The 17,319-nt window shown below is 42.0% G+C and overlaps 1 protein-coding gene across 1 annotated transcript in view; it reads left to right on the top strand.

Annotated features, from left to right (window-relative positions):
• The window catches only part of RYR3 (ryanodine receptor 3), a 546,114-nt gene that overhangs the window by 176,919 nt on the left and 351,876 nt on the right, over window positions 1–17,319 (top strand). Inside the window, 1 exon segment of the mRNA XM_070468944.1 lies at window positions 3,925–4,044. Coding sequence (XP_070325045.1) covers window positions 3,925–4,044 — 120 coding nt within the window.

Below are 17,319 nucleotides of genomic sequence, written 5' to 3'. Positions count from 1 at the left end.
GATTGCTGGGAGAAATGTCAATAACCTCAGATATGCAGATGGCACCAACCTTATGGCAGAAAGCAAAGAAGAACTAAACAGCCTCTTGATGAAAGTGAAAGAGGAGAGTGAAAAGGTTGGCTTAAAGCTCAACATTCAGAAAACAAAGATCATGGCATCTGGTCCCATCACTTCATGGCAAATAGATGGGGAAACAGTGGAAACAGTGTCAGACTTTATTTTTTGGGCTCCAAAATCACTGCAGATGGTGACTGCAACCATGAAATAAAAAGATGCTTACTCCTTGGATGAAAAGTTATGACCAACCTAGATAGCATATTAAAAAGCAGAGACATTACTTTGCTGACAAAGGTCTGTCTAGTCAAGGCTCTGGTTTTTCCAGTAGTCATGTATGGATGTGAGAGTTGGACTATAAAGAAAGCTGAATGCCAAAGAACTGATGCTCTTGAACTGTGGTGTTGGAGAAGACTCTTGAGAGTCCCTTGGACTGCAAGGAGATCCAACCAGTCCATCCTAAAGGAGATCAGTCCTGGGTGTTCATTGGAAGGACCGATATTGAAGCTGAAACTCCAGTCCTTTGGCCACCTGATGCGAAGAGCTGGTTCATTTGAAAAGACCCTGATGCTGGGAGAAATTGAAGGCAGGAGGAGAAGGGGATGCCAGAGGATGAGATGGTTGGATGGCATCACTGACTCAATGGACATGAGTTTGAGTAAACTCCGGGAGTTGGTGATGGACAGGGGGTTGGTGTGCTGCAGTCCATGGGGTCGCAAGGAGTTGGACACGACTGAGCAACTGAACTGAACTGATTCATTTCTAATAGACTGTCCACAAGAACCTTGAAATTACTGAGATGATGAGTAAAGCAGAGTGGAGAAAGGCTGTGGGCTTGCCTGTCAGGTGTTAGCTCCATTATTACAATATTAACAGATCACCTCTTACAAAACCTGGTGTACTTTATGATATCCTGGAAGAATTCTTTGCCCTTGGAAGGTACTCAATAAATGTGAGCTGAATTTACACAAAAAGTGTTTATCAAATTACCTGATTGTCATTAAGAGTCAGATAAAGGATGGGAGAAGTAACTAGTCTGTTGACAGACTGCCAAAGAAGATGTGGAGATTGGCTATCATGTGTCTCAAAATAGAAATTTTTGGCATCTGAGTAGAAGAGTAATCATCTGCGTTGGCACTGAGGATTGTGAGGGAAGCTCGAGCTTCTGGAAGAAAAGATAACAAAAGTGGGAGAATTTGCAGCCTTCAGTTAAAGGGGCTTCCTCGGAAATAGCATTTTCTGGAAATCCCCAGCTTTGCTTTCAAGCAAAGGGATAAAGGAAGAGAGGTAACAGGAGGGGAGAAAGCATGCATCAGTGTAAGGATTAGTAAACTAGATAGAGTTGGTAATGGCGTAGAGGGGGCTGTGTTCCGTGTTTCACTAGGGAGTGAGAGAATTAATGAAACGGGTTAAATTAACTCATCTCATGATTCCAAATGGTGCAAAGATTTCCACGTCAAGCACTCTCTGGCTCCAGACATCTGTCTGTTGAAGGTTTGTGGTGCTCATAGCTGCTGTCTGGAGGGAAGGCAGGTACAGGCTGCTGTGCCAAGTGGCGTCTACAGCCAGGTCCGTCCACAGTGTACAGTTCCAGACAGCAGGTGGGAAAAAGTGAACATGTTTGGGGAAGGGTAAGTTGGCCCCCAGTCGCACAGTCACGTGTATCCCCAGAGTGCTGACTTGGACGGTGCCTGTATGTGAGTGCTCTTCGGGAAGTGGTTAGTGAGCCAGGGCAGTTCCTTTATTTCATGAGTTGATCGGTAGCCTAGGTTATGAGGATGTGAATTATAGCACAGGTTAATTTCAGAAGACAGATAGACCCCCAGGGCAGCTAGTGCTGAATGGTTTGGGCACTTGAGAGTGGAAAGAACTTGGGAAAGGAGACCATGGGAAGAGATTCTCTAAGACACATATTATAAAGAAAACTTTGTTGACTTTCCCTTTGTTTGTGAGAAATCTGGTCCATAGGTCCAGTTCTGTGATTTCCAAATGCCTGTTTCCACTGGCAAATGGTACGTGGGTGGGAGATACTTAAAGTATTTCTCAACAGAGGGTCTTCTTGACACTTTGGATGGAAAAATTATGTGTTTTGAGGACTGCCTCTTGCAGTACAGACCATTTAACTCCCATGCCCCTGTTTTCTGGCACCTTTCTGAAGTTTTGACAACTCAGAATCCTCCCCCATTCCCTGTGCCCCCCAGGGGGATGGTATTGGCCCTGGGATCCAGGGGAGACTCTGCCTGGGGAAAAACTTCATTTTTTCAGAGATCCCCCTGAGCCCACATTTCGAGAGAAATGATTTTCTGGAGTTCTCTCTTGTCTCAACTCAAATGAAGACTGAATTCTGAAGCAGCGGCTTTAATTTATTACTGACTCAATTTAGTGATGAACAGTGACATTTCAGGGCTAGCGAAAGTATGGAGCCTTTTTTATTCCCTCAGTGTTCACCTGATATGTCTGTGATTTGTGATATGTCTCAAATTTCCCTGTCGCCCCTGGCCAATCCCTGGGCATTGCAGACCTCTTTGTGGGGGTTGATCCTGTTGAATCTCTTCATGTTCCCACCACATAGAGAATTTCATTTTTCCATGTGACTAGATGTGTTGTAGGCACAGTGGAAGAAAAATCATGTCTATTTAGCATGCCTTTCCAATACTGGAGGATAGGATTGATGCTAACACAAGGGGATCTGGGAGTGAGATGGGGAACAGGAGAGCAAGCGCTGAGAAGAAGCATTTCCACCTGGCGCTCCTCTGGTTCCCCCTTTAATTCAGCCATGCCTGGAAGTCGTCTTTGATGTTTGAAACCCGAGGTCAAGTGGTGGTGGGGAGAGAGCATGTGGACTGACAGGTTGGAGGAGCAAGGATGGAGGGATGGGTAAGGAAGAGGTTTGCCTCTCATCCTCAGGCAGGGTTGTGCAGGGGGTGATCATGTTCCTGTAAATGGAGGTCAGCCTCATTTCTGACCCATCAAGCAGAGGAATGACACTCCAACAAGGTGTCTGCAATTGGAGGAGGGCTGCTTTTGAGGCTGCCGCCTAGGAGGAAGGTCCCCTCCTTGGGAATTCAGAGTGGCTCTTCTATTTGACCACTCCTCCTTCCAGCCTGGATCCTCAAGGCTTCTCTCTGTCTTCCTTTCCTTTTAGTCTTCCTTAGATGCATATCTAAAATGCATCCCCTTTCCCATATAGATTATTACAGGATATTGAGTAGAGTTCCCTGTGCTGTATATGGTTATGTTTAGCTGAGTCACTTCACCGTACACCTGAAACTAACACCACATTGTCCGTCAACGATAACTCAGTATAAAAGAAAAGCTAAAATTAAAGGCATCTGCTGGTACCCTCCACAGCCTCCTCTGTCATCTCCGGCGAATGCGTTTCCACTGCATGCATCCCTCTCCTCCAACAAAACATGTCTCTTTCCAGCCTGTCATAGAATGGACCTTCCCTCCACAGATCCTGCCTCCCTCTGATTTCTGCCGCCATCTCAGTTTCCCTCGTTGTTTAATTGTTTATTTGGAGAAAGTGCTTAGGTTTAGTCTAAGGTTCCCTCAAGGGTTGAAATCCACTGCTTACCTGGATGGTGTGCACTTTGTACATTTCAGAAGTGAGGCTCATGCTGTGAACTTAAGTAGTACCTCTGTTCCAAGTCCTTGCAACCCTGCTCCCCAGAGTTGAGTAGAATCCTGACTCAGGAGGAGCTCAGGTATGTCATGTGAGGAACAAACTCTCCTTTATCTCCTCACACACACACTGAGGTATGTGCCCCTCAGTGGACCTGATGAAGATGCAGCAGGTGCCTTAGGGGCTTGGCTGTGCATTGGGAGGTAGTCCCTTGCTCCTCACATGGGTCTCTGTTCCCCTTGCAGGAAGATGAAGTGGTCCTCCAGTGCATCGCCAACGTTCACAAGGAGCAGAGGAAGTTCTGCCTGGCAGCCGAGGGACTTGGGAATCGCCTGTGCTTCTTGGAACCCACTTCAGAAGCCAAGGTGAGATTGCCCGTCTGCTCTGCACCTTCCCTCTTGGCTTCCCGAGCACTCGTCCAGGGATGGGACTGCTGGGAAGTGGTGATGAGGGTGATGAGGGGGGTGAGGAAGAAATTCGAAAGATATACTTATCTTTGAAATGGGAAGCAGATCCCGTAACTCTCCCCAGCCTAGAAAGTTCTATAGTGGAAGCCCAGAGGAATGCGAAGAATTAATAGTACCTGTCGTTAAGTGTTCAGCAGCACATGGGGGAAGCCTGGAGGTCACTGTCAGTCTTCAGGGAGAAGATGCTTTTATTACTCCCCAAACACCTTCCTTGTTGTTAATTCCTAGAAATCTGAGGGTGTTTTCTTTACCCCCAGCTGTCGTTTTATTGCTTCAGCAATTCATGGGTCCTTGGGCCTGTGTCTCACAACAAGCTCATCACTTTCAGTTGCAACTGTGCTGAGGTGGTTGTAACTGCCTGCTGTGACCCAGGGGCAGAGAGGAACATTTGCTCTGGTCCCGCCTGTGTGGTGGCATGTAGTGTTATCTCTCCTCAGTGAAACTTTGCTTCCTCCATTTTCATTTGCTTTCTACTTTTCACAGGCTGCATGTCAGGTGGATCTGTGTGCCTCATATTCTCACAGTACTTTGCAGTCCCAGAAAGACCTTTATATCAGTCAGGGTTTTCTAGAGAAACAGAAGCAAAAGGATCTCTTCCTTTTTCTGGATAGGTGGATGGATGGGTGGATGTATGGATACAGATTTATTTTAAGGAAGTGACTTATGCAATTTTGAGGGCTGGGAAATCTGAAATCCATAGGTCAGATCAACTAGAAACTCCAGAGTTGAATCTGTCTTAAGGCAGACATTTTTTTCCTCCTAGAAACCTCAGGTTTTATTCATAGGCCTTTGAATGATTGGGGAAGGCCCCCCCACATTATCAAGGGTAATAATCCCTTTTAAAGCCAACCGATTATAGATGTTAATTATACATACAAAGTATCTTCACATCAAAACCTTGATTGGTGTTTGATTAAATGACTGAATACTATAGTCTAACCAAGTTGGCACACAATTATCCATCACGCCCCCCCCATACTCAATTTTTCCTATAGACTATTTTAAATCAGAAAATGGTTATATTTTCCAGCAAAGCTGCCAGATTAGTATGTCATTGCTCCATGTTAACATGTACAGCACAGACACATGCAGTTTGACCAAATCCTAGAACATTAAGCGTGCCCCATGGTGGCCACGCCTGCCTGAAGCCCCTCTGCGCTTCATCACTTGCCTCCCTCCCATGTAGGGAAGTCCCTGGTCCATGAGCGCAGACATCTGTCAGTAGCACGAAGGACAGAGTCACATTCAAATAAATGGCAGAGCAAAGAGACAAAGAAGATTTTTATCTTTTAGAGGTCTTAGGTTTGATTTCCCTGAGGTCTTTCCTCATTTACTTTTGCTCTTAGCTAGGTATTTTTCTCTTCATTCCCAGCAGTCTGGGATAATAGGAAAATCATTAGATTATAAGTCAAGAAGTTGATTCTCAGCCATTAGCTCATCATGTGACCATGAGCAAGTCACTCAGTCTTGTTTCCAGCTTTCTCATCTTCCAGATAAGATGCAGTCTGGTGTAATGGAAAGAACATTGGTCTGAATTAGAAACCCATGGTACCATTTTCTAGTCATCCATTGAGTAGGGTGTAGGACATGGGTTTAGAGCATCGCTCTGGAGCCAGACTTTGAGTCTGAATCCTGTGTTCACCACTCACCAGCTAAGCTAGGGCCTTGAGCAAGGTACCTCACCTTTCTGAACTTAGTTTTCATCATCTGCTTAATGGAAATTTAATAGTAACAACTTAAGAATGTTGTTATTAGGATTTAAATTAGTTAATATTTGTGAACCACCTAGCACAGTGTAAACTCTATTTAACCATTAGCTATTGTGATTTACTAGTACCTAGCCCAGATTATCTAAAACAAAGAGAACTATATATCATAACCTAAGAATTCTTTGCATCCCTCAGGTGTAAAATAATAACCCATGCCACTCAGAAGTGCATTAGGGATGAGAAAAACCCTTCCTAACACCCACTTGACTGATTGTTCTTATTTTGGTTTTTCATTTTAAATTTAAAACAAGGTAATGCAACTGAAGAAGTTTTCTAAAAAATGTGTCATCTATAACCGTATTCCCTGTCACAAATACTTTCATTTTTGTTTTTCACTCTGGCCTTTGTCCACATGTACCCATATATTTTCAAAGTCACACTCGTAGTGGATATTCAGACATTCTGCCTTTTTTCCTTCACGTGTCAGCCAGTTCTATATTGCTGTGTAATCTTCATGGTTATTAAAGAAAAATTCATGTACGTGGTTTTGTTGGTTTACTTTTGCTTCCTGGAGTATTGTCCAGGAGAAGAATTCATGGCATCAGAGTATAAACAACATTAAATTGGTTTTCCAAAAGGATAAACCAATTGTTAGAGTTGGCACCCATACTGTCATTGCATGAGTATGTGTCTCTTCTGTATATAGCATGAAGAAAGTGCACCATGAGGGCTTCTCACAGAAAAATAGGATAAGTTCATGGAAAGGATAGATAGGTCTTCAGAATTTCCTGTCGCCACTACTGGGAGCAGCCTGCTAGATTAACCTATTTTATGTGGCTTCAGGCTTTCCTATAGTCAGCTCCAGCTATGCACACAAAACACTTCTGTCCTGCTCCCTCCCTTTTTCTCTAGATATTTCTCCTAATTCTCTACCATTAGATTTCACAACCAACAGTGCCATTCTTAGGCTCTTGGAAGCTAATGTTAACCATGCGATGAAATGAGAAGGTGTGTTTTTTCCCAAGCCTGGCAAACTGGGTATAAGGCGCAGACCTCAAACGTCCCTCTTATCAACTGGCAACAGAGCCAGCTGGTGACCTTGGGCCAGTCAAGGGTATTTCAACTTAGTTGGGACTCAGAGAGGTAAAATTGAGATGAACTCTAGGGAGAAGGAAGACCTCAGAGAAGGAAGGCATGAGATAAGGTACTTAAAAGATATTCTGTGTGTACAAGTTCTGAGAAAAAAGAGGTCATATTGAAGCAAGGAGCAAGAGGGTAGAAATACAGGAAGCAAAAATTTTAGAATATCAACACCTACTATAAACCCAGGAACTGCTGAGCACTTGGGAGAATTCTTGTGACTTTGAGCTTTGCTTGTCATGGCCTTTTCTGAAGGCCCCTGAAATTGCAGATATTAATTCACAGAAGCACCCTTATTCAGGTTTCCATTCAAATGAGCACAGTGTGAGGAGTTAAAAGATATTTTGTTTTGTAGACTCAGTGTTGAAACCAGGGACCAGGCAACATTGAAGGGAAATGCTGCTTCTCTGTTTTTATCAATAGCAGCAAATGCTTATTGATGGTCATTTAAAAAAATTATTTATTTTTAATTGGAGGGTAATTGCTTTACAGAATTGTGTTGGTTTCTGCCAAGCATCAACACGAATGAGCCATAGTTATACCTATGTGTCCCCTCCTCTTGAACATCCCTCCCACCTCCCTCCCCATCCCAACACCGCTAGGTTGTTACAGAGCCTGGGTTTGAGTTCTCTGAGTCATATAGCAGATTCCCAGTGGCAATTTATGTTACATATTGACAGTCATTTTTAAATGGAAAATGTATTCCCAGGAATCAGGAATTGACTGTTTTTCCTCTAGTTCTTAATATTGTGTCTCATCTATGTTGTATCTGCAGTGTCCACCAAGAGGTTGCCTTTGGTTCAACTTAATATCCAGACTCATAAGATGCTGGTAGACCTCAGTCTGCTTAGTAGGACAAGAGCCACAGCTTGCCTGCTGGGAAGTGTCAGGCACTTCTGCAGAAATCCTTGCAGCCTCCAGGGTCTGCCTTCTGAATCCCCACCCCAAATGACAGCTCAGGTTCAAAGAGACAAGGCTCATATCAGGCAGCTGTGGAGTCACCATTGCTTAGAAGGCTCTGTACCACAGGGCTGATGTATCTTGTGACAACTCCACAGGCTTAGCTTTTGAAGGACCACCCCTTATACAAGGATCATCACACTTGGGGAATCACAAATAGACAGCTTTCTCTGAAGTACTGATGATCTTTCCAGTCCAGATGCAGGCTACAAATTAGGGATCATTTTCACCCTAAGCAGTATTCTCTCGGAACATAATTAGCATATCAGTTTTATCAGATTATCCCAAGAACAAAACTGGACAATTAACTGAAGGTCAAATTCTCAGGCAAAAAGAGAAGAGAATTTCATAAGCCTTACTCCACAGGAATCTCCATTGATGGCAGTTATTAATGATTATAGGCCAACACCTTTCCAAATCCTAACTTCTACCTTCCTTAATTGTAGATCATCAAAAAAGAAGAAAACTATGGGAACTTTTTGTTGAAAATCAGTTGCAACAGACCAAAGTTTGTTTGTTTCACAAATTTTAGTAATGAAACTGATGTTGATGAGGTGAAACAGTTTACCCGAGTGCCCTTTAAAAGTCAGTGTCACATCTTAAGTCTTTTGGGCTCTCTCAGAAGAAAGTTCCGCCTTTCTGTCCAGAAGTACTGTGGCTTGCTGATCATGGTTTCCTCAAAATGGAAAATCCAGTTTCAAATCTAATTTTCAAATTGAACATTTTCCAGGAAAAATTTATTCCTATTGTTTTCACCTCTTCTTTTGAAAACTGAAGAAAATAGCCTCCTATGGTTTCTGAAAACTTATATAGGTACTGAACACCCAGAATTAAATATCTGTGTTTGCGCAAACATCATTATGTCAGTGACATAAATTAGAACAGAATTCTTGACTAAAAAAAAAAAACCCTTATTTTCTGTTGCTTTTTTATTATCTTCAGCTCAGAAAAATTTACTGTTTACTCCTAAAAAACTAAGTCTGCACAAATTTATGGAAACAGAGGCTCAGCCTGAAGTTGTATACCTTTTTTTGAACTTCCCAATGTAACTTTAGTGTGTAGTCTTCCCTATGGGCTTGAGATCTTATAAAAGCCAAACTATGATAAAGCTTTAAAAATCCTGTGTCTTTTAATATAGAGATTTAAACATTGAAATTCTGATCTTTTTTTTTTAACATTTATTGAGAATTATAGTCTGTGTCATATGCTGCTATAGGTGCTTACACACTCTCATTTAATCTTTACAACCCTATGAAGCAAATATTGTTCTCATTGATTAAAAAAAAAAGATATAACAATTTAGACAAAGTTAAGTGACTTCCTGAAGATGGTTCATTCCAAACTCAAATCACTGTCTAATTTCTGTAATACTCAGGAATAGAGAGTATTATGATTCTTATTTAATGATAAAGAAGCCATATTCCTTCAAGTGACTAGATATTTAAGAATACCCAGGCAGATCTCCATACGCCCTCCCACAACCTTGCCACATCTGTCCTCTGAACGCCTGGCACTCCAAAGTTAGAAATATGTATTTGCTTAAATCAAACAGAATCTATTAAAATGCAGATGCTCTCAGTACATGAAGCAATATTAAAATTTTTATAGCTAAATTTTTTACAGATATAAAGATTATCATATTTTTTTCTAGAAAGTGTATTTTTGAAAGAGTGATAAGACAGATGTATTGTGCCTCTGTATTGGAATATAAGGCACAGAAACCCTGTAAATCGGAGGGGTGTGTCAAAACATCCATTGCATTGATTTAGGGTGGTTTACCTGTCTTTTCTCCTGCACTCCACCATTCTGTGATCCACAGAGTTAAAGATGATATGGGTATACCTTAGAGACATTGCAGGTCTGGGTGCAAACCACCACAATAAAGCAAATATCCCAATAAAGTGAGTCACACAATTTTTTTTTTTGGTTTTCCAGTGCATATAAAAGTTATATTTACACTGTAATATTGTCTATTAAGTGTAAAGTAGCATTATGTCCAAAAATGTACATACCTTAATTTGAAAGTACTTTATTGGTAAAAAATGTTAACCATCATTTGAGCCATCAGTCAGCCGTAGTAGTAACATCAAAGATCACAGCTCACTATTACAAATATAATAATTTTGAAGAAGTTTGAAATATTGTGGGAAGTATCAAAACATGATACACAGAGACAGAAAGTGAGCAAATGTGGTTGACATATGGTGCCAAGAGACTTGCTTGACATAGGGTGGCCACAAGCCTTCAGCTTGCAAAAAAAAGGAGGGTGTAATATCTGCCCAATTGGGGGAATACTGAATGAAAATGCCTGGAAAGCATTCAAGAGGAAATTTTGATATGCATCTGGATATATGGATCAGAGAGGTTGAAATGGAGATAATATTTAAGAGATATTGGCTTAGGGTTAGAGAATTATGCTTGGAGAGAGTGAGTGGGAAAAATAAGGGTTAAGAAGGGAAGAGAACAGGGCTTGGAAAGTGTAGATATTTAAAGATGAGTAGAAGAAGAGAAACACAGCACAGAGAATGAGGAGGAGAATCCTAAGAGATCAGAGGGAAAGTAAGCATTTGCGATGTCATAGAAGCCACAGAAACCAAGGGAAGACTGTCAAGAAGGAGTATGGTCCCCATGGTAGAATGTCACTTGGAGGCAAAGTAATGTGAGGTTGGAGTGTCCATTAGATGTAGTAACACGAAGGCCAATAGCAGTCTTGGTGAGACCTTGCCCAACAGGCTGACAAGGGCAGAGCCAATTTAGCAGAGGCGGAGTCCAAGTGGAAAATGAGAAAGAAAGTGCAGAAATCTCTGAAAGAGAAAGTGATGGCTGGAGAGAGTCGGCGGATGCAAGGATTTTTATAATAGAAGAGACTTAAATGTGCTTAAGACTTAAGCATGTTCCCATGTTGATGGGAAGGTACAAGCGGAGAAAGAGAAAAAAAGTGATGCAAAAGAGGGAATGGATAATTTAGTGTGCAAATTGCTGATACAGTGGAAAAAGCTGGTATTAAGAACAGAGGTGAGGAATTGATCTTCAAACAAAAGAAGAGCCCTTATTTCATTGAAGAGGAAGAAGGCAAGGATAAGACTAACCCTGTAGGTTTTGTGCAGAAAGTTTTGGAGAGTGAGCCAAAACACTTGGCAGGGGTCCCCAACCCCATGCCATGGACTGGTACCAGTCTGTGGCCTGTTAGGAACCAGGCCACACAGCAGAAGGTGAGCAGCTGGCAAGCAAGGGGAGCTTCATCTGTGTTTACAACTGTTCCCCATTGCTTGCATTACCGTATAATCACAATGCACAATGTAATAATAATAGAAATAAAGTACACAATTAATGTAATACACTTGAATCATCCTGAAACCATTCCCCCATCCCTGTCCTTGGAATAATTGTCTTCTGTGAAACCAGTCCCTGGTACCAAAAGGTTGGGGACCACTGGCCTAGAGGAGACTAGTACAATTGCTGAGCAGTGTGAGGGCTCAGCTGGAAGGGCCACTTGAGGTTGGTAACCATAACTTTTCAGTGCTACCAGTTTTCCAAATTACGTCATCTTGTGCAGCAGCCCACCAGAGGCATGAAGAAAGTGGATAGTTGAATTCTGCCAGGGTCAAAGCATTGCCAGGTAAGTGTGATAAATGTCAAAAGGACAAGAGAGTTTAGGAGACTGGACCATGGTATCTTGGAATTGAAGCTGAATTGGGAAAGAACTGGAAGTGAAAAAGATTAAGGGGTGTCAGCAGTGATGAGAGGAGTTGAGTGAGCAAGCCAACTGGAAGGTGGCTGCGTGGTTGGACAGTGGGGTGTGTCCAGGAGAGGCTTCAGAGGAGACCAGTGTGGCTGAAACTAGGGCCCAGGTGTATGACCATGACAGAGGGTGGCTGAACTGCAGTGTAGAATATCATTGATGAAGAGGAAGAAAAATAGCTGAGAAACTGTAATATACAATAGATTATTCAGATAGCCCGTTAGTTGCCTAGGGCTACTGTGACAAATTAGCCTAAATTTAAGTGACTTCAAATAGAAATTTATTCCCTTACAATTCTGGAGGCTAGAAGTCTGAAATCAAGGTGTTAACAGAGCTAGTCTCCCTCCGAAGCCTCTGTGGGAGGATCCTTCTTGCCCACTCTGGTTTCTGATAGCCCCGAGTGTTCCTTGGCTTGTGACAGCCGAACCCCAGTCTCTGTCTCCGTCTTCATATGACCCTTCTCTCTGTATATCTCTGACTTCACCTGGTGATTTCTCCTTCTTATGAGGACATCAGTCTTAATGGATTAGGCCTCACCCTAATGACTTCCTCTTAACTTAATTGCATCTATAAAGACCCTGTGTCCAAATCAGGTCATATTAATAGTCACCAGGGGTCAATTGCTGGGGCTCATATATTTGAAGGGAGCACACAGTCCAACAAGTAACAGTGTGAGTGTTCTAATCACCAGGAGTAGGAACGAAGAGGGGCCTGAGATTTCAGTGGACATGGGGAAGGTGAAAGAAATACACAAATAGCAAAAAGGGAGGGAGCAAGGGGTGATGTCACCAGGCATAGGAAGCTTAAAGGAGGAGTTAACTTGTGGAAGAGCAATGATCTAGAAACACTCCTGGGAAGGAGGAGGATGCAGACCCTACCTCCTAACCCTGGGTTATCTGAAGAATGAGAGAAAGAACATCTGGAATTGAGAGAACCCCAAGGGAAGGTTGTTCACATTAGGCCAGGGACTTACGTTGTAGGTGGGACAAAGGACTCATTTTCTATTGGTCTATATGTAAATTCATCAAGTTGAAGGGCTGGAATCCAATCCTAGGAATGCTCAGATTCTGCAAATCATGGCTGCATGGGGCAATTCTTCCCATTCAGCAGCTAACCGGTTTCCTGTCCAGAAATTTTCTTTCCATTTCTACATCCATGTTGAGTCTCATGCTCTGCTGTTTCTAACAGTTAAGCGATAAGGGAAACAGACATCCAAACGAATAGCATAAAAGTTAAGAGTAACGCACATCAAGTTTATTAATGCATTTATCGTTTGCCAGATATCTTCTCTAGTGAAAAAGAAGGGGGAGAAAGTGTTAACCCTGAGATCTTGTCTCATCTATATTGTCCTCCTTCCTATTTGAGTTATTAATACTGTCTTGATAACATACCTGCTTGAGGCATTACCGTCCCTTCTTTTTATTTAAAGAGTCTGTACCTTTAGTGGTGGGAATCTTCACAGAGAATTTATTCAGCGTGTAAAGTGGCACCATAGCTCGGCTGCTCATTTGTCATTCACTTGTTCACAGCAGGCAACTGGCCCCAGGTGAATTATGAGAAGGTATTATTCATACCCCGGCTGCTCTGCAGCTCTTGGTGCTTTGCTTTTCAGACCTAATAGCTGCTATTTTGGTCTTGATTAGCAGTATTTTTTCTTCTTCCACCAACTCCTGAACTAACTAATTAGATTACAAAGGCTTGCCTTTTTTCCTCCTGTGATTAGAAGAACATCTCTTTTCCAGTTGTTCCTTTTACATGGAATTAAAATGATGCATTGCATTTGTGTTAGAATTTGTCAAGAACCCCAGGCATGTGACATCCATCATTTTTACTCCTCATGGATGTTTTAAAACCTGGGGATAAAACCTAAGTCATGCTGATGACCTTTTATGTGAGCTTTTGAAATGATGTGCATATTCATAGTTCACAGTTGAAATAATTGTTTACAAAGAACATTGGATAGGGATTCAAGAGATCTAGTTTTGCTCTCATTCCAACATGCTTTAAAATGTTACACAAAATAACCTCTCAGATCTGACTTGCCTGGCAGTTTTGTAAAGAAAATGTAAGGAAAATGAGAAGAGTTTTGTAAAGGAAATATTTAAATTGTTTTAGAAGTTAAGATTTCCAGTTTAGTTGACAACTTTATTTTCCTTTTCAGTAGTTTGCAGTGGTTTCATTGGTTTGTAAATAGTGACCTGAAACAACTATATGAACTGAAATAGTTTTGAGTCATTTGGAAACAATATCTTGTTGGTTCTTAAATTCCTGTTGTTGTTTAGTTACTAACTCATGTTCTATTCTTTGTGACCCCATGGACTGCAGCATGCCAGGCTCCTCTGTCCTCCACTATCTTCCAGAGTTTGCTCAAACTCATGTCCATTGAGTCTGTGATGCCATCCAATCATCCCATCCTCTGCCACCCTCTTCTTCTCCTGCCCCGAATCTTTCCCAGTGTCAGGGTCTTTTCCAATGAGTCAGCTCTTAGCATCAAGTGGCCAAAAGTATTGGAGCTTCAGCATCAGTCCTTCCAATGAATATTCAGGGTTGATTTCATTTAGGATCAACTGGTTTGATTTCCTTGCAGTCCCAGGAACTCTCAAGAGTATTCTCCAGCACCACAATTCAAAAGCATCTTAAATTCCTGATGTATAGCAAGCAGTTGATTTTAAATAATTGAAAATGCTATGGAGAATGAGTTTTTCTTCATCCAAATTATTTCAGGGGATGATTACAAATTGTTCTTAACACAGTCATTTCAGGATTTAGCTGCTTTCTCTGTTAGGATGTTTTCCAATCATTTTTCTTCTGTTCCACATAAACTCAGCTGAGCTTTATGCAAAGCCTTTAGATAAGAGCAACTGGTACAAGAAAGTTTTTTGTAAGCCTCTGTTAGACAGCTGTTTTTGAGCTATTGAGTGGTTGACAGAATTTAAAAACCCTTGACCCTAATGATCTATTTCTTATTAGAGCACTTTCATCAAAGACTTTAGCCATAAACCCTACTTTAGCACTTCGCTATACATCCCAACATATTTCTGCTTCAAAATAGAAGAAATTATCTTCTCTTTGGGGTGGTTCAGGTACAGTACTGCCTCAGAACACTGAGGGTGGAATCATTGATTGCCACCCCACCTCTCCCATCCCAAGAGCAGTCACCTGAGACTTGAAATTTGAATTATTACCTTGATAAGTTGTAGCATCTAGGTTCAAACAGTTCTACTTCTTTTGCCTAAAGATGAGAGCTTTAAGAATTTAATGCAAGCTCCTAGACTGAATGAACACAAGAAGGCTTACTGTTGTCATTCAGCAAAACATAGTAGTACACGGCTAAAGAGAATTACTTTTTTTGGTGAATAATATAGCCAAGAAAAATGAGAACTTTATGATGTCCATGAGGAAGTTTCCACAACCTACTCTGATCATTTTTCAAGTTGAAAAATGAGCACTGTGGTTTTGCTCACTCCCTGGTTTCCCAGATAAATTATGTCCTGAATGCTTTGTCTTTAAAGATGGTGATCTTAGCCAGCATCTGCAGGGTTTAGCACCAAGCTCACCCAGAAGGTCTGTGGTTCTCAAACTTGAATAAGCACATCCTTGTCTTGGGCGGGGTCAGAAACCTGCTTTTATTTTTTTTAAACAAATTTCTGCCTGGCTCTTAGGCAGTTGGTCCACAGACCTCCCTTTTGGAAATTGTGGCAGGTCTGAATTTGCAGTCATCAGCCTTATACATCTGTTTCCCTGTTTGAGGAAGTAATGACAAAGTAGCTAGATGTCATCACAAAATGAGGCAAAGCTACCACCAACCTTGACTTCATTAGTATCACGTTCACACTTAACTGCAGCCTGCCATGGAAAGTTTCCAATTGCTATAGTGATGAATGAACTTGCTTCTCTCCCAAATGGGCAAGTTTACTAGAAAGCCAGACATGGCACTCAGCTTCATCTTGTTCACTGAGAACTTTAGGACAGATGGTGCTAGAGGGCAGCTGATTTGAGACATTTATCTTCATGAGGTCTGGCAAACTTCTCTTGGGTCACCATGAGCAAGGACTTTACATTTTGAGGTGTGGCATTGGTCTCTTGGTTTCTATCAATGTGTTCATTCTCATGGTGCCGAGCTGTCACAACCGTTGTGTACTGGAGGTGACCCCTGATGATGGCTTTTCCCTTCCCCTTCCCTCCTTGATAATCTTCTCTGTCTCACTGTTGATGGGAAACCTCAGTCACCTGGGTTAGCTACCTAGCAGCGCTAAGGAAGGAAACTCAAGTTAAGGCTCTCTCATATGAACTTGGATGGGTGGACAGGGGCAGTATTCAACATGGTTATTTCCTGGGCACTTTGATCAGATGCTGAGTGATGGGTTAGGTTCAAGTTAGAAGAGACCGAGTCTCCTAATGTTCTCCCTGTGATTATCAAAGCTGGCACATGAGCTGAGTGAAAGATATCAGTGACTTCGGCAAGAGAAGATTTGGAGAGAGTGGCATCCAACAGATCTCCATAGTTCAATAAGCATGTTGATGTTTGTTTGTCCTTCATACTTGGAATGCTTCCGGGTAAGGAAGGCACTAGTGAAGTAGACACAGACCACTCCACTGTGAGAGTGCTTATTATTAAGTGAACATTTTTAATTCATGCAGCTACTTCCTGAAGGGCAGTGCTAAAGCTCTCTCCAGTGTACATGTTTTAAAATATCTATGTTGAGTACTATATTCTCCCTTGCAAATGGGGGTCTGTGATGCTAATCTTTGCAAATGTGAACATCTTCTGATAGTAGTCTAGATCAGATACTATGAGGCAGTTGAAGGGGATGGAATACTGGAGGACTTGTACATGTTGGAGAAAAGTTTTATAAAAATTTGAACTCTTAACATTTATAACTATTATTTATTTCCACAAAGGTTTTTAAATTTGCAACTTTTATGAACATGTATCCATATACCCCAACCAAAAAAAAATATTTTTGAATCCAGAAATGACATTTTAGGGATATTTACCAAAATGAAAATTCCACGGAGGGGACAAAAAATAAAAACTGCATTTCCATTCGGAATTTGGATTCAATTTGAGAGGAGGAAGGAGGTGTTGGAAGAAAAATTCAAAGCATTTGGAAGCCAGGCTGTTGTCCTTGGCCTTTGGCGCCCTGAGCTTGGTGTTTGCTTTAGACCCTGAATCCAAGAGCCTCGTGGAGCTGATGCCGCAGTCAAGCAGGACTCAGTGCACAGGAGGTCCTCCCTGTTAATAACAGAGGTGATCTTGCCCCTAAGCGGACAGCACTGCTGTTGGTACCCAGTGTCTCTGCTCCATCAGCCTTTAGTTGAGCTTGGCATTTTCTCTGCTCTGTGGGCGCCTCAGAATGCTTCCCCCAGTCTTCTCCTTCCTGTTATGCAATGAGAGGCCAAGAGAAACACATTGTCCTCTCCTGCAGCTGCTGGATACCACTTCTGGGTAATAGAGAAAAGCCTCGCCATGATTCCTAAATTCTCTAACAACCCGATCATTTCTCAAAAGGGAGGAGAGAGCAGGTGAAATTGCCAAGGAATATGGGGGCGGTGACCTGCTGATCAGTGTTCCTCCCACCAAATCCTCGAAACCAAGCTCGAGGCTAAAACACAAACATT

Source organism: Odocoileus virginianus, chromosome 6, assembly GCF_023699985.2.
Source record: "Odocoileus virginianus isolate 20LAN1187 ecotype Illinois chromosome 6, Ovbor_1.2, whole genome shotgun sequence".
Classification (NCBI taxonomy): Eukaryota; Metazoa; Chordata; class Mammalia; order Artiodactyla; family Cervidae; genus Odocoileus; species Odocoileus virginianus.
Note: the sequence above shows the minus strand (reverse complement) of the source record. Positions and strands in the feature narration are given on the sequence as shown.